This window comes from Syngnathoides biaculeatus, chromosome 5, assembly GCF_019802595.1.
Source record: "Syngnathoides biaculeatus isolate LvHL_M chromosome 5, ASM1980259v1, whole genome shotgun sequence".
Lineage (NCBI taxonomy): Eukaryota > Metazoa > Chordata > Actinopteri > Syngnathiformes > Syngnathidae > Syngnathoides > Syngnathoides biaculeatus.
The window spans coordinates 18,467,951-18,486,335 of NC_084644.1; the positions used below are offsets into that span (position 1 = coordinate 18,467,951).

The 18,385-nt window shown below is 43.5% G+C and overlaps 1 protein-coding gene across 6 annotated transcripts; it reads right to left on the reverse strand.

The window, feature by feature from the left end:
* Positions 1-232: 232 nt before the first annotated feature.
* LOC133501164 (antizyme inhibitor 1-like) lies at positions 233-15,635 on the reverse strand. 6 transcript variants are annotated; one of them, XM_061820693.1, is made up of 12 exons: positions 15,501-15,635; positions 14,368-14,489; positions 10,423-10,629; positions 10,116-10,289; positions 9,766-9,938; positions 5,858-5,992; positions 5,629-5,710; positions 5,231-5,305; positions 4,931-5,096; positions 4,722-4,837; positions 1,118-1,332; positions 233-1,050 (listed from the first exon to the last, which is right to left on the reverse strand). In XM_061820693.1, the coding sequence occupies exons 3-12, from the start codon at positions 10,522-10,524 to the stop codon at positions 936-938; spliced, it is 1,353 nt and encodes a 450-aa protein (XP_061676677.1). In that variant the 5' UTR covers positions 10,525-10,629; positions 14,368-14,489; positions 15,501-15,635; the 3' UTR covers positions 233-935. The 6 variants fall into 6 exon arrangements, with proteins under 6 accessions (XP_061676677.1, XP_061676676.1, XP_061676678.1 ...); XM_061820692.1 differs by lacking the exon at positions 15,501-15,635 and adding an exon at positions 15,210-15,488; XM_061820694.1 differs by lacking the exon at positions 15,501-15,635 and adding an exon at positions 14,712-14,844.
* Positions 15,636-18,385: the final 2,750 nt, after the last annotated feature.

An 18,385-nucleotide genomic window follows, 5' to 3' on the forward strand; every position in this document is an offset into this window, starting at 1 on the left:
AGTGCCTGGAGAAAACCCACGCAGGCACAGGGAGATCATGCAAACTCCACACAGGGAGGGCTGAGATTGAAACCTGGTCCTCAGAACTGTGAGGCCAATGCTTTCCAGCTGAGCCACCGTACCACCCTTATGAGAACATGCTGTTCAGAAAATGGATGGATATTTTCTCTTCTATAATAGAATTCTGACCAAAAAAAAGCATTAGAGCAAACCACATGAAAAAGCATGGGCAGATGATTTGACTTTTTATTCATTTTGACGAGCAAAGCTACAACTATTAACAAGCTTTAAGCAAGGAGACAATATGGCACTGCAATTAGACATTAAATAATCTTAAATATTTAACAATTAGGCAGAAACAATGAAAAAAAATTGAGGTTTCTTGCATTATAAATAAACAATACCATATACCTGTATGCAGATTCATCTACCCACACTTATTTTTTCCTTTTGTAGTACATGCTTTTCTAATAAACCTGCGTTCTTGTGTGACATGACATGCCAGAGGTTCAGTGGTCAGTGATGCAGCAAAGGGCAGAACTTAATATTGCACCACTACCTTTCCAATCAGGCTAGCATAAGTGTTCATGCACACCGTGTCCAACACTGATTACACTCTTAACGTCATCAAACACATCAGAATCTTGACACCAACACTGCTTTTAAATGTCAACAATTTCTCTTTAAACAAAATATACTATACAGCCAATGAAATACAAGAACTGCTCCAAATGTTTAAATACATTGCTCAAGAGATACAGATCTACAAGACTGGCAATGAAGGCAATGACTTTATGTTATATTTTAAAATTAATGTAAACGGTTTATGGTCAGGGAATCATCCATTTTGTTTCATAACGAGCTACTTCTGTTCTAAAAAAAATTCAGCCTGGAACACTGATGAGTTACAGAAACCAATACCGGTCTGGTGACAGCTAAGCTGGGATAGAAAGTGCCGCATCTGTTAGGCAGCCACTGAAGAAATATGGGACCAATGAGAAGTTCTTCAGTGTTGCTTCCTGGGTGATGGCCAAATCTTGCATGTCATACCTGGTGGAGAATGAACATGAATCATAAATTATGTAAAGATTTACTGACACGTCAATTTAGTCCTTACCAATCTCTAGAAGAGACAACGTAGAAAACAGCTGGTGTGGATGAGTCAGAGGTGCAAAAAGGGTGACCGACAGAGTAGGCCCCTGCGTGGCTGAACATGAGCCAATCTCCAATGTTGAGTTCGGGCAGCAGACAGTGCTCCATCACCAGGTCCAGGTCATCACCAGAGGGGCCCCACAGGCTGCTGCTGAACACTGGACCTTTGGAACAAGTGTTCTAGCAGCAAAGACACATTAATTTGCATTTTAAAACACTCCAAATGATGAACTTAGTGGCTTTGTCATGAACCTTTTAAACATAAAAGGCCTTTTCACGGTGCACTTCCATAAAACATTCATTGCGGATGTGCTGTTTCAGCGCAGTGTCATGCCAAGGAGGTTGGTAGTGCGCAAGATTGGATGCCTGCTGCTGCAACCGAATTGTAATCCATCCATTTTCTGAGCCGCTTACCCTCACAAGGGACGCGGGGAGTGCTGGAGCCTATTCCAGCTGTCATCGGGCAGGAGGCGGGGTACATTCTGAACCGGTTGCCAGCCAATTGCAGAGCACAACAAGAAAACAGTCACACGAACAATCACGCCAAGGGGAAATTTAGAGTCTCCAATTAATGAATGCTTTTGGGATGTGGGAGGAAACTGCAGTGTCCGGAAAAAATGCAAACTCCACATAGTGGGGTTGGGCGGGGGTGGGGAGGTTGAACCCCGGTTCTTAGAACTCTGAGGCCGAGAAATGGCCAAAGTCCGGCCCCCGGGCCAAATCCGGCCCGAGTCAAAATTTCCACCAGACCAAAAGAGTCCTATCCTGAAATCAATAGTATGTAGCCCCCAGCAGTTTCCCAAAGTGGATTATATACAAATAAAAAAATATATAAATAAAAAAATAAACACTTAGACCGGTTGCGAAACTCTTCGCATGATTCCTGTGTGAACTTTTACAGCTGTGGTATACCTTTACCCCATTTCTAAAATGGCAACTGGAACTAAAAAGAGGAAATCAACAAGTGGAAATCAGAGTACTATTTCACTGATATACAGTGGTATCTCTGTTTTCGAACGTCTTGGTTTTCGTACAAATCGGTTTTCGAACAAAAATTTCAAGATTTTTTCGCTTTGGTTTTCATACGAAAATCAGTATTCAAACACCCCGAAAACACACACCCTTAGAGACCAAATGAAATGAATAGATTTGATTGCTTCTGTTTGTTCCACCATAGATGACATGAAACATGAAATAAAATCACTGGGATTTTTACAGATGGCCCACCTCCCATTGCTGGTGAGCAAAATGGGCTATCAACGCTAGTCTGTAAAAAAAGTCAGCGATGAAGGAGGAGAAGCAAAACTCCACTGTATTATTCAACAACAGGTTTTATGTGCCAAACATCTGAGATATGATCACATTATAAAACCGGTGATAAAGGCTATTAATTATATTCGCTCCAGAGCGCTGTGCCATCGGCACTTTCAACAGATTCTACTCTATATCCACGATGAAAATGGAGACGTTGTGTATCACAATGACAGGATGGCTAAGTCGGAGGTTTGTACTGCAGCCATTCTACTCTCTCAGAAAGGAAATCAGACAATTCTTGGCACAAAAGGGACAACCGATCTCGGCGCTCTCTGATCCTTTTTGGTTGGCTCATTTTGGATTTTTAGATGACAGAACACCAAATCTGTATGTGCTGAACACAAGCCTTCAGGGAGAAAATGCAGTAGTAAGCCAACTGTATTCATACATTAAAGCTTTTGGGACAAAGCAACTACTTTTCAAAAGGCACCTGTTGCAAACACAGCCCAATACCACACATTTCCCATTACCTCAGGAAATGATGACCACTTTTCCAGAAAACAATGTAAGTGTGCAAATACGCAGAAAACACTCCTGCTCATATGTATTTTCTTCTTTTCCTTTCTGCTTGTGCCATTAGGGGTCCCCATAGCATCATCTTTTTTCCATCTAAGCCTATCTCCTGCATCTTCCTCTATAACCCCAACTGCCCTCATGTCTTCCCTCACCACATCTATAAACCTCTTTGGTGTTCCTCTCGCTCTTTTGCCTGGCAGCTCCATCCTCAGCACCCTTCTACCAATATACTCTCTCTCTCGTCTCTGAACATGTCCAAACCATCCAAGTCTGCTCTCTCTAACCTAGGCTCCAAAATATCCAACTTTGGCTGTCCCTATAATGAACTCATTTCTAATCCTATCCAACCTGCTCACTCCAAGCGAGAACCTCAGCATCATCATTTCCTCAAGTTCTGCTTCCTGTTGTTTTTTCAGTGCCACCGTCTCTAATCCGTACATCATGGCCGGCCTCAACACTGTTTTATAAACTTTGCCCTTCATCCTAGCGGATACTCTTCTGTCTCATAGAACACCAGACACCTTCCGCCAACTGTTTCACCCCGCTTGGACCAGTTTCTTCACTTCTTTACCACACTCCCCATTGCTGTCTATTGTCACTCCCAAGTATTTGAAGTCATCCACCCTCGCTATCTCTTCTCCCTGAAGCTTCACTCCTCCTGCTCCTCCCCTCACATTCATACACATATATTCTGTTTTACTTCGGCTAATCTTCATTCCTCTCCTTTCCAGTGCATGCCTCCATCTTTCTAATTGTTCCTCCGCCTTCTCCCTCCTATCACTGCAGATCACAATATCATCTGCGAACATCATAAAACTAACCTCATCTGTCAGCCTATCCATTACTACTGCAAACAGGAAGGGGCTCAGCGCGGATCCCTGATGCAGTCCCAACTCCACCTTAAATTCTTCTGACACACCCACGGCACACCTCACCGCTGTTCTGCTGCCCTCATACATGTCCTATACTATTGTAACATATTTCTCCGCCACGCCAGACTTGCGCATGCAGTTCTTCTCTTGGTACTCTGTCATAGGCTTTCTCGAGGTCTACAAAGACACAATGTAGCTCCTTCTGACCTTCTCTGTACTTTTCCACGAGCATCCTCAGGGCAAATAATGCATATATATATATATATATATATATATATATATATATATATATATATATATATACACACACACCACACACACACACACACACACACACACACACACACACACACACTTTAAAAAAAATGCCCAAGGAAATTATGGGTTAGTCAATTTTAAAAAACTTTGATCGTGACGGCCCTAATTGACAATTTTCCACCGTCCCTGCACCCAACCCATGAAAACCAAGTGGAATGTCTAAAGGCCTTTCCACATTGCAATCACTCATTGACAAATGTTCCACGTCAAAGGGCAACATTGATGGCAACAGGGGTGTGGTCATTCTATTTTTGGAGGTGCTGAAGTAGGAGCCAACCAGGAAGTAAAGGTTTTTCCTTGCTGAAAAAGCAGATTGCACTTTGGCAAGTTGTTGCTGTCTTTTTCCACAAAAGAAAGCCCTGCCGTTACAGTGGGACCTCAACTTAAGAAATTAATTCGTGACGGAAGTAATTTCGTAATGTGAATATTTCGTAAGTAGAAGCGCATTTTACATGTAAATAGCTTAATCTCTCCCAAGCCACCTGACCCCCTTTCCTCCCCATTCACACACCCCACTAAAAATAAGCTATATTATGACAGTGGGCTCACCGTCTGAACATTGGGAGCAGTGATGACCATTTCAGTGAGTTTACAGGCAAAGCATCCATAGACTCCTTCATTCATGTAGTACTGGAACTCACGCTCATCACTGTGAGATGGATCATCTGCTTAGTGGAGAGATTGCAGAAAATATGATAGTTGTACAGGCAAATTATCAGTAAGATTTTTCCATTTACTGCCAATGCAACGCAACTGACCTTGTGGTTGATCTTGGCAGTCCTGCACCACTATTTGTTTTGAGATTATGTTGACAGCCAAAGTTAAAGCAGAGGACACAAAGTAGCTGCCAGGCTCCGCAATGACGGTAACTCCACTAACAGACGGGAAGTATTGGTCCACCATAGACATTACTTCACGACTAATCTACAAGCGATATTGACAAATGACTACATATTACAATCATAATACAGGTTGAGGGTAAAGGGCTGTTGTATTTTTAATTTGGGTTAGATATTTTCTCCAAATGCGGAACAAAAACGATGGTGAGGTGTACTGACCAACTCCAGCTCGGTGTCCGAGCCACTAAAACCGCCTCCTATATCCAAGATTTTCATTTTGAAACCAATTTCCTCCTACAACAGACAAATATTCATAAATGTTTCACAAGCGATTTTTACCATAAGCACTGACGATCTCTGAATAATAAACAGTGTGAAGTGACTGAGACAGTGAAAAACATACAAATGAGCTGGTCAATTAGAGAACAACAACATAGTTTTCCTGGCTACCATGGGCTGTTTAATGTGGGGCTCCTCCCAAAAAAGGTGATCTTAGCTGACACTTTGCCTGCAGTAACTGTGAGTGGCCAAATATATGGCAATTTATCAATTTATCAAGGGATGGTCAAGGTAGGCACCTTTGCAAATGTAAAATTCGGAACATATTGTTTACGTACCGCCATATCAAAAATACAACGGGCATCAAAGATGGTATTGGTGTACACATGAAGACCCTTGCATTCGTGTGAAATAAAGGATCTGGAAGGAAGGAAAAAACGTGGTTCATGGTAAAAGTTCCTCTTAACTAGTGGGGGAATACTGTAAAAAATGCTTGCAAAAGCTAATGTATTGACAAATTGACCATTATGATGTTCATAAACTAATACAATTGTGATGCAATCTCACCTGACTCCCACCACCTGCAGACCCAGCTCTTTTGCACTCTCGAGTAGATGTCGACAGTCTTTTAGCGAACACCCAAATGACATGCTCAACTCAGTGTCCTGGATAGATGCTTCTGCGGACACCTGAAGGAGCAGCCTAAATGTACGAAAAATGAATTTGTTAATGTTGCATTTTGTTCACACAACCCTAAGCCACATTGAATTATTTTCCACTGCAAGGAATATGGACAAGACAGAAAAAGTGAGCAGCCAGGTTATTTCTTGAAATCTCTTTGCATGCCTTATACAGTGCTATAAAACTCAGTCCACAATCACAAAGCACAGTGCAGAAACATCTTTTGCATTATGATATGATTTGATGATATACAGGTATAAAATAACGATGTCAGTATCATCATGGAATTTGTTTTATTTAATTCCCTTTCCCAATACGAGAATCAAAATCGATGAGCAGTATGATAATAGAATAAGATCACTACATTTGTATCAATTCCCATCCCTACTAGCCATGCAGTTTGTCACCTTATTTTTTTCTCCCCAAAAGGAAGTTTTTACTTTGATCTCTTATTTCTGGGGAAATTGATGGTGGCAGAAAATTATGCTGGAAAATAAAATTTCAACAATTGCTTTGCATCAGAAGCTAAAAATACAAAAAGGAAAACTTTTTTCCTTTTTCCTTCAGCGATTGGGCATGGTGAGCTTGGGGGAAATTAAAATTAGATTTTTGGAGAAAAGGATTTAAAGGATGGGACCGCTGCCAGGATTTACTGGGTTACATTTACTCAGTCACATGTACTCAACTAACATTTTTCATCAGTCTTTTAAATCCACCGTACTTTTTACTTTTACTTGAGTGTTAATGTAAAGGATTAACTCTTTTACTCAGTTACAATGATCGACATGCTACTTTTCACTACTTTTATATATTCATTCTTTCCTGTTCCAGTCTATTTCAGATCCCATCTTGGTCTACCTGTTACGAACCCATGTTATCACCAATCTCATTTGACCCCAATTCACAAATCAACAACATGACATAACTTACAAGATCTTAAGAACCAATGCATCATACCATGATCCAGAGAAATTCAAGAAGAAATGAGAAAAAAAAGTGATTGAAATACATCAGACTGGAAAAGGTTATAAAGCTATTTCCAACGCTTTGCGGCTCCAGCAAACCACAGTCACAGCCATTCTCCACAAATGTAGAAAACTGGGAACAGTGGCAAAACTTCCCAGTAGTGGACAGCCAACTAAAATTACTCCAGGAGTGCGATGATGACTCATTGAGGAGGTAATAAAAAAACCTTGAAAAACATCTAAAGGCTTGCAGGCCTCAGGTCTGTGTTCATGAAATCTACTGTAAGAAAGACGCATCTATAGGAGATTTACCAGGCAAAAACCCCTGATGTCAGTAAATACAAAGGTTTACATGACATTTGCCAAAAAACATCTCGAGGATCCTCAAGATTTTTGGAGAAACATTCTGTGGACTGACAAGTCAAAGATTTAACTTTATGGAAGGTTAGATCCATCCATCTTCTTAGCCGCTTATCCTCACAAGGGTCGCGGGAATGCTGGAGCCTATCCCAGCTGTCAACGGGCATGAGGCAGGGTACATCGTGAACTGGTTGCCAGCCAATCGCAGGGCACATAGAGACAAACAGCCGCACTCATGATCACACCTTAGACCATGGTCCTCAGTCGGAAAAGGATGGAGTGCGCTTTCCTGGTCGAAGATGACATCCTTCCCCAAGTGGAGGAGTTCAAATATATTGGGGTCTTGTTAATGAGTGAGGGAAGAATGGAACCAAATATCGACAGGCAGATCGGTGCACCGTTTGCAGTAATGCTGATTTTCTGTCGGTCTGTTGTGGTGAAGAAGGAGATAAGCTGAATGTTGAAGCTATTTACTGGTCCATCTACATTCTGACACTAACCTATGGTCACAAACTCTGGGTCATGACCAATGGAACCATGACCCTGAATACAAGAAGCCAAAACGAGTTTCCTTCAGTATACGGACTCTCCCTTAGAGATAGGGTCTACATGGGATTCAGTAGCGCTCCCACCACTGGCCAGGAGGTGAATCAATTCAGAGGATTTGCAGAATCAGTATTGAATTGGGGAGGGAAATTTTGTGATCAATTCAATTCAGTAAAATTATATTTCTAGGCACCCCTAGCATTTTGGATGTCTACATCGTCGCGGTCTGGCGGCATTTATTAACTCTGTGGAGATTTGGGTTTATATATATATTTTTTTTTGCATTGTTCACATTTATTCACCTGATGAATACATTGTTATCCATATGTAAAATACAATTAATCTGTCAGTTTCTTTTCAATGTGGATAAACCCAAAAATTGCCACCTGAGGACAAATGATAATTCACAGAATAACTTGGTGTAAGTGTCACTATTATACTACACTGTGCAATTTTCGGTATATTGACAAGTACTGATAGAAACATAAGGGAAATACAGGTATAGGTGATTTCTTGTGGATGTAAACAACTTCCAAAAAAGTAGTCTGTGTTTTCACAGTGCATTAAGAAAAATCACTGTTGCTGAAAGAGCCCGCAGGTACATGTATAAAAGGAGCCTATGCTAAATGCTACGCTCATAGTTTTCCCTTAGCCAGATTCTATTTGCTCTCGGGAGGAGATTACAAAGCCCTCCCAAAACAATAGACCTTGGATGGTTGAATGTAAACAAGCTACTTTTAGGAGTCATAGCTCCAGATACACCACAAGACAAAAGTTTGAACAACTTTTTCCATACAATAGCACTAGAAGGTGTGTCCAAGCTTTTGACTGGCAGCATAATTTAGGATAGTAGGAGCAAAAAGCTGACAAGAAACCTTCTTACGCCTCTCTGTACATTTACAATGTGGTGTCCTTGACAGCCATCCATGAGATGACAACAACAGTTAATGCTCTCTATTTGTCATTAGTAAATTTCTTTTCTCTAAATACAGCAGTAATACATGAGTAGTGAAGCTTCAATTTTTAAATAGTTCTACTGCTGCAACTACACAGCAAAAAAAAAGGGGGGGGGGGTGATAACGAAGCTCCCAAACCATTTTAAGGTTAATGTTATGTTGTCTCCTATATTTAAAATACAAAAATATCTTTCTGTGCACTGTATTGTCTGTGTTTTCATCCTGGATCAGACTGTGCCAAGGGGGAATTTTAAGATCACCATCTCATCCCGCACTTTCTACTTTGGCTTCAGAGCAGACCTTTCCCACTTTCCCATCTCCTTCAGTTTAACTACTTTTTCTTTGATTATTCACATACTCCAACAGTCATTGAATCTTAAAACAACAGCATTTCTTTGCTAACTTTCTCCATTAATATCAAAAGTAAATGTAAGCAGCATGTCAAGCTCTTCTTTGCTCTATGTTGCCCAGACTGTGTTGCTAACTCAAGCAGCGGTGGTGGACAGTCTCATTATAAAACACATTGATGGGCTGCGTAAGTACTGTAACATTTGTAATTATGAGTGTGCGTCTTGAAGAGCGGGGATGGGGGGCGGGTGTAAGGTAAAGTAGGGAAAAGAGAGAGTGCTCGCAATGCAGAATATCTGTGAAGAGACTGCATCAGCGGTGCACAATTGGCCACGCACGCAGTTTGGAGGGAACACTGGCTGACCTCTTTTTTTTTTTTTTTTGAGCACGCAGTCTCACGAACGACCAAGACTGCCTCGCGTCCGACTAGTCGATCCATTGAGCACCCCTGGTTTATTGTGTTGGTATAAATTTTTACTGTTTAAGGAACTAAGTGTTTTTCTCATACCATCAACTGATATGACAAATATTCTTTCAACCTGCCCTGGGACCATTTTTGTTATACTTTGGCACTTTAAAAAAAATATGGACTCATCAATGTTTCTATTTTACTTCTTACTTGGCTTTTGGATGGGAGCGTGAAATTTTGCGGAGCTCTGTTTCATTATCACACACCAGGAGGTCAATCCCAGTTTTTGCAGCATACTTGATTTGGGCAGCCTGTTTACAAACGCCACTATAGATGATGTCTTCACATGGAATGCCATGGCTCTGGACCAGCTCAAGTTCAAACTGAAATGGAAACAAGAGTGATGTTTCCTTAAGATTTAATCCATGTAAACAGTAGGAATGCACGTCCTCCGAGAGAGATCATTTCATTATTTTGTCTTGAGTAGATAAAGAGTACATGGAAAAGATTATACATTATTCTGCCAACTATATTTGTGGAACAACAACAAAAAAGCCTACCTTGTTGTTACATATGAATCCCGTGCCAAGTACAGCCAATATTTCAATAACACCTGGACTGCTGTTGCACCTGACAGGATAGAAGGGACGAATTTGGGCCATGTGTGTTCGCCAGCGAACATGCTGTCTCATTATAACACCTAGGTCTGCGACAATGAAAGCTTTCTTCTCTGACTGGGAAAAAAAACAACTTTGAGTTAAAAAAAGGTATTCTAAATTTCAAACAATATTTCTGTGAAAATTACAGTCAGGATTCTAGATACATCTGGAGTCACTAAGAATGATGTGTCAAAGAGAGATCATTTACCAAAGTTTGTTCATTAATGTGATTGTCAATCACATCACAGAGTGATGTGGCACCTTCCAGAAGGCCCACTGAAAAATGCGGCTCATCTGAGAATCCTTTCATCCTCTCAACTGTATTCTGTGTCCAACAGGCATAAAGAAAATGGCTAGTCCGAAATCCCAATGTTGCTCACTCTCGAGCCCCTGGGTCCGAGGCTTTTGTAACAAACTGTAAGACAATCAGAAAAGTCATGATACATTTCTATTTTGGGGATAAATCACTAATGGTTTCCCATTTCTTTTTACAGTTTTTCTCATTATTCCAAGTTTACTTGAGTTAATCAGAGATATTTTTCTGATAAGGCTGAGTTTTGCCCCTCCTTGAGCCGTCACCTTATCGTAGTGGAGGGCTTGGTGTGTTATTTGGGGCTTCACACCCGAGGCAGGGTTACCCATGGCAAACGGGTCCGAGGTGAGGGACCAGACAAAGTACAGCTCCATAATCCCCTATGACAATATCAAAAATAATGGATTTAGATTTCTCTTGGCCAGACATGGGTCACGGGGCCCCCCTTCTGCAGCCAGGCATGGAGGTGGGGCTCGATGCCAAGGTGTGATGGCCGGGCCTGGACCCATGGGGCTCAGCTGGGCCCAGCCCAAAAGGGTATCATGGGTCTCCAGTTCCCATGGGCTCACCACCTGTTAGAGCGGCCATAGGGGTCGGTGCAATGTGAGCTGGGTGGTGGCCGAAGGCGGGTACTTTGGCGATCCGATCCCTGGCTACAAAACTGGCTTTAGGGACATGGAATCTCACCTCTCTGGCAGGGAAGGAGCCCAAGGTGGTGTGTGAGGTTGAGAAGTTCCAACTAGATATAGTCGGACAGTCCGCTTGGGCTCTGATACCAGTCCTCTTGAGAGGGGTTGGACTCTGTTCCACTCTGCAGTTGCCCATGGTGAGAGGCGCCGAGCAGGTGTGGGTATACTTATTGAAACCTGGCTCGGCACCTGTACGTTGGGGTTCAGCCCGGTAGATGAGAGGGTAGCCTCCCTGCCCCTTCAGGTAGGGGGGGACAGGTCCTGACTGTTGTTTGTTCCTATGCACCAAAAGCCGTTCAGAGTAGCCACTCTTTTTGGAGTCCTTACTTAAAGTGAGTACTGGAGAGCATCCATCCTTCTGCTGGGGGACTTCAATGCCCAATGACAGTGAGACCTGGAAGGGGGTAATTGGGAAGAATGGCCCCCCCAATCAAAACCCGAGAAGTGTTCTGTTGCTAGACTACTATGCTTATCATGAATTGTCTATTACAAATACCATGTTCAGGCTTAAGGGTGTCCATATGTGCACCTGGGACCAGGAAACCCTAGGTCATAGATCGATGATCGACTTTGTGGTCGTGTCATTGGACTTGTGCGTGCATGTCTTGGATACTCGGGTGAAGAGAGGGGCGGAGTTGTCAAATGATCACCAGCTGGTGACGAGTTGGCTCTGATAGTTTGGAAAGATGCCCGTTCGACGTGACATGCGAAAACGTATTGTGAGTGTCTGCTGGGAACGGCTGGCAGATTCCTCTGTCAGAAGGAATTCCCACTCCCACCTAAGACAGAACTTTGCTCACGTTCTGGGAACAGTGGGTGAAATTGAGTCATAGTGGACTACGTTCCGCACCTACATTCCTGAGGCGGCCAAACAGAGCCGGGGCCGTAAGGTGGTCGGTGCCTGTCCTGGCGGCAATCCCCGAACACGTTGCTGGACACTAACACTGAGGGATGCTGTCTAAATTAAAAAGGAGTTTTATTGGGCCTTTTTGGCCTGCAGGACTCCCGAGGCAGCTGATGGGTACCGGCTGGCTAGGTGGAATGCAGCTTTGGTGGTCACTGAGGCAAAAACGCGGGTGTGGGGGGAGTAGGGAGTAGGCCATGGAGAACGACTTCAAGACTGCTTTGAGGACATTCTGGTCCACCGTCCGGCATCTCAGGAGGGGGAAGCAGTGCACTGTCAACACTGTGTCTAGTGAAGATCGGGCGCTGCTGACCTCAACTCGGGACGCTGTGAAAGAATGGGGAGAATACTCCGAAGAACTCCTCAATTCCACTGACATGCATTTCCATGAGGAAGCATGGTCTGGTTCTCTGAGGAGGGCTCTCCTATCTCTGGGGTTGTCGTCACCGAGGTGGTTAAAAAGTTCCTTGGTGGTAAGGTCCCAGGGGTGGATGAGACTCGCCCAGAGTTCCTAAAGGTTCTGGATGTTGTGGGGCTGTTTTGGTTGACACGCCTTTGCAAGATCGCATGGACATCAGGGACAATGGCTCTGGAATGGCAGACTGGGGTGGTGGTCCCCCCATTTAAGAAGGGGGACTGGAGGGTTCGTGTTCCAACAACTACAGGGGGGAAATCAGACTCCTCAGCCTCCCTGGTAGTATTCAGGTGTGGTGGAGAGAAATCTCAGATGCAGGAGGAGCAATAATGTTTTTCTCCTGGCCGTGGAACACTGGACCCGCTCTTTACGCTGTCCCTCTGGGAGTCTTGTGGGGCATTACTTCGGGAGTATGGGGTACCGAACTCCCTGATATGGGCTGTTCGGTCCCTGCACAACTTGTATCAGTTTGGTCTGCGTTGCTGGCAGTAAGTTAGACTCACTTCTGGTGAGAGTTGAACTCCATCAAGGCTGCACTTTGTCACTGATTCTGTTCATAACTTTCATGGACAGAATCTTGACTCACAGCCGAAGTCCGGTTTGGTGGCCTCATAATTGCAACTCTCCTTTTTGCAGATGATGTGGTTCTGTTGCCTTCATCAAGCCATGATTTCCAACGCTCACTGGAGCAGTTCGCACCTGAGTGTGAAGCGGCTGGGATAAGAATCAGCACCTCCAAATCTGAAACCATGGTCCTCAGTCGAAAAAGGGTGGCATGCCCTCTCCAGGTCGGGGATGAGATCCTGCCCCAAATAGAGGAGTTCAAATACCTTGGGGTCTTGTTCATGAGTGAGGGAAGAATGGAGTGTGAGATCGACAGACAGATCACTGCACTGTCGGCAGTGTGCAGACTTTGTATTGATCTGTTGTGGTAAAGAGAGAGCTAAGTTGAAAGGCAAAGTTCTCAATTTACCAGTTGATCTACGTTCCTACCCTCATCTATGGTCACGAGATCTGGGTCATAACCGAAAGAACAAGATCCTGGATACAAGCGGCCGAAATGAGTTTCCTCAGCAGGGTGTCCGGACTCTCTCTTAGAGATAGGGTGAGAAGCTTGTCATCCGGGAGGGGATCAGTGTCCCATTGAGAGGAGCCAGATGAAGTGGCTGGGGCAACTGATTCAGATGCCTCCCCGACGCCTCCCAGGTGAAGTGTTTCCGGGAACATCTCAGAGACCCCGGTGACAACCCAGGACACGCTGGAGAGACTACGTGTCTTGACAGGCCTTGGAACGCCTTGTAACCCTTCTGTAAGACCTGGATGAAGTGGCTGATGAAAGGGAAGTCTGATGGTTCTTTTTGATGTATTAGTAGGCTAATAGGTAACACCCAATTAAATAAAGCCATATGTATTTGCTGGTTATTAAAATGGTGGTCCTGACAAAAAATATGGTTATTTTACATAAGTGCATCCAAGATTTACAGTGTAGCTTGGTACACTCTTAAAATAAATTAAGACTTAATGAAACTTTGAAACAGTTCAAAGTACATTCCATTTTAGTACACATTTCCCTTGTGAAACCCATTTAACTGTTCAGAAGGGTCATAACTGCATAACAAAAAAAAAAAAAACATTGAAATTATGATGTCCTAAAAATACCAAACCCCCCCCCCCCCCAAAAAAAAGAGAGCTCCATAATGTACAAAAGAAATGCTCAAAATAGATCTGTTTTGCTTTATCGAAAATTGCAATCCTGGGATGTGCTGCAAATCTCTTTTTATGTACAGAACAATAAAACAAACTGAAATCTGTTTTGCCGTAAACAAACTTACATGAATGAGTCCTTGGGTGAACCCTTCCACTATCAACTAGGATCCCAAGGTGGCTCGGCGTTGAAGTCAAACTGCTCCCGGTACAGAGCCGCTCCTAGATCCTTTGGATAGTTATTATAGACCTGCAGTCATTCACACGATAGAGTCAAACACTGGAAGGGGAACATTTCAAAATAGACATACAACAATAACTTAACTGGACACACATAATCCATTTTCTTGATGGAATTCATGAAAACTCAATCGATAGGTTTCCAATGAAGACACCAACACCATTAGACCAATCGGATAAATTAACGATATAAAAAAACTTCACGCTTCACCTATCATCCGTGTTCACTGACCTCTATGACACACAAGATGGCGTAATTGGAAACCTATCCATGAATTAACGGTCAAAGTTTCAAACAGCAAAAGCGAAGTTAAAAGCGCGCCGTTTATTGTTGCTGTTTTCGTAGAGTATCCTGGTGTAAATATTTTATTATTGTGCTATTTAGTGACGTAACATTAATGACGTTACAAACTTTGAAGGACCTATAATATATAGCTTATAGTCACCGTGACGCTCCACCAAGGATTGGTGACTGCCACATTTGAACAGCATCAAATCGAAGAAGTTAGAACAACAGATTAGCATTAAGCAATCTGGCAACATAACGGGTGTGAGGAATTAGGTGCAGCAACATGACATCATTCAAAATGTACTTAGTCTTAGTGGCATATGGTTAAATATCTACTTTTGGTTTTAGAGTGAGATCCAAATCACGCTTACGTTCATCACCAGCTTCATTCAAACGTAGACGAACAAACTAGCTGTAAACATGCTAACGACCGGTACTCACGTTCGTTAGAAATCCAGACGAGGGGACAGAACGCTTTTTGCTTTTGGGCGGAATTTTTAACAAGTGGTGGGTTTACTACAGGAGAAAATAAACACTGCCATGAACGTCACGTTGATTCAAATTATTTGAACCCAGCGAAATTTTATCCCGAGCACCTCGGTCGTAGCGAAAGTGTTTGAGTACAACGTCAAGGCACGTCAATGCTCTCATCTCACATATCCGGTTTCAATAAAATAAAATAAACGACATAATTTTAGAAATAACTACCGCTTCCGCAGTGGAATTTATTACTTTTATTATCAGTCCATTCATGAGCCTATCCCAGCTGTCAACGGGCAGGAGGCAGGGTACACCCTGAACTGGTTGCCAGCCAATCGCAGGGCACATCGAGACAAACAGCCGCACTCACAATCACACCTCAGGGCAATTGAGAGTGTCCAATTAATGTTACATGTTTTTGGGATGTGGGAGGAAACCGGAGTGCCCGGAGAAAACCCATGTGGGCACAGGGATAACATGCAAACTTCACACAGGCGGGTCCAGTATTGAACCCGGGACCTCAGAACTGTGAGGCCAACGCTTTTCCAGCTGCACCACAAATTTAAAATGAAAATATTAAGAGACTCGTGTTCATATAACTACACACAAAAAATACATTGCTAACCAAACCAAGCCAGCTATAAACTATGAACTATACATTTGAAAGCGTAAAGTGTCTTTCTTTCGACTGCCAACTCTGATCAAGAACAAGTGCGTGAAAATAGACCAGTTATCAACCAAACGGCAACAACTGCGGTTATCTCGTATCAGCAGAGCCGATCCAACAGCCAAATCATTCTCTTATGTCAGAGTTTGCTTGGAGCATTTTGTTCTTGGTAGGTATTGAATTTCACACCTACTTAGCAATAACTAAGTTCTGTGAAGAAGTATTCTTGAGGGCCAAGGGCCTACATATTACTCGTGTGTGAATGCAATGCATGTTTCTCAAAATCTGTATTTTCTTTCAGCCCACGAAAGCAACTAAAACTGAACTGAATCCCGCCCCCCTCAGTACTCTATAATGAATCCGTCTTAATCTTTATTTCATTGTTTCACATATTCGGTTGGCACTTGCTTTTCTCATCCCCTCGAAAGTGATCATTATGTGCACTTGTTTGCAAAAACGAAACGAAAATAATAATCTACACTTTTCGTTGGTATAATCAACATAATTTAACACAACACTGACTGGAACCACATGAATGAATACTATCGACAGCATTCATTCAGAAATGAAAGGAGAAGTCTGGTCGTTTGGATTAACAATGTATCCGATAGGTCATGTCATATGTACTGTACCTTAAAAATTAAACCTTAAAAATCCTCAATCATTTAATGGTGTCGTCGTGAGCCATGGTTAGGGACACCTGTCACCGCTCTCAGCTGTTTAACATTGGGACTGTAATTTGATGATGTTTTTAATGGTCAGGTGTCATCCCGATAAACATTCTAAAATAGATATTGTAATGAAAAATACATATAACATTATTCACTTCAATGTTGATACGAAAAAATAAATATGAGCGGAGAGCATGTCATCCTTGCGCAAAGTTGCAGAAGTGTCATTCTCCGACATCCAAGTCCATATTGGCTGCATCCCCTGTCTGTGACGTCACCCGGACATTCACCATTGAAAACACCCTACCATACTATGGGAGATGAACATGCCCCTTCTGACATGGAAGCTCTTTTCGAAGAAGGGAACATCACACAATCAAATGAAGTTACCGGGGCAATATTGTTTCGAGCCATGTTCAGATGATATGCAATCACGGCCAAACCGCCTCCCCGTCCGATCCACTTCCGTGGTGGAGATGAGCCATCGCGGCCTAGTGCCGCGACAAGCCACCCCGGCAGACAAGGCCAGCGGGTGGGGTGGCTCATCGCAGCCAGCTGGAGTGGCTCATTTTCAGCGCCGAGGTGGTTTATCATGGCACCGAGCCGGGCCGCTTCACGCCGTTATTCATAGCCGTCGCCGTCCGCGATGAACAACACCGTCGAGCCGGGGCCGTTTACCGCGTTGTCGTCGCACACGGCTAGTGCAGCATTGTCGGCAGCGTTCTTCATAGCCGCCGTCGTCCGCGAGCCCGAAAGCTGCACGAGGCAACACAGCAGCCTTCGCCGGCGAGCCCAACGCCGTCCGAAGCGCACATCCACACATTTAGCACGCCTGTCATACCTACGCGGATCTTTTGTTACGTTATGAGAGACCGATTACGTGGTCTGCCCCAAACCATTATTTTTTTTTAGTAGATGTATACACACCTACCTGTCATTTGGAACCCACGAAGCTCTCATCCATTGTACCCCTGCAATCCATTTTTTCATGACGAACCGGGTATCTTGCAAACTTATGAAGGGTAAATCCATCCTCCAAGGTGTTCAAGCAATGTCCAGCAATGCAACGAGCCAGGGTTTTGGCTAACACTAAGAAACAACGAGCTACCTTGAGGGTGTGAACGAGCCACATGACTGGAGGAGAGACTGCCTGGGGGAACTGGCTGGAGGTGCAGTATAGTCGTCTTTCTTCCACATGACAGCAGAACGTGGCCTACGTTCAACAACATGGTGGACCTGCTGCGCACAGCATTGGTGGCATACAACGCAGCCCTTTGGGTGGTCTCATGGCAGTAGACTACTTAGTATGCTTGGGCAAGTGTTGCTGGACACTTTTCCAACAATTTTCGGACCACATCTGCATCTCCTAGCCCATTCGTAAACACTTCGACAGCTATGGAGTCTTCCTTGCTCTCTGTTCTATTACTGTAAACCATAGCTACTCTGCCATAAATGTCATCCCGGAATGTACGCAGGGCTTCCTACGCAGCCGTCCCCCTGAACTCCACAGCAACTACAGCAGCATGGTCTGAAGATGTGCCATGTGCAGTTTCCATCTTGTCTACTAAGCGCCTGTAGTCCCACTTTTATGAGTGAGGATTCTGGTGGATGATGGGTCCTGCAGCTCTAACAAAATAGTGTCTTTTCTGACCAGTAATTCGCCTCTGCGCAATATTCGTACTTGTGCAGAAATTCCCTCCAAGGTGTGGTGCTGTCATATAGGCTGCGTCTCATAATTACAAACAGAACACACACCCGCAACTTTATATCTGCGGGCATGACTGGTGGACCACACCCGT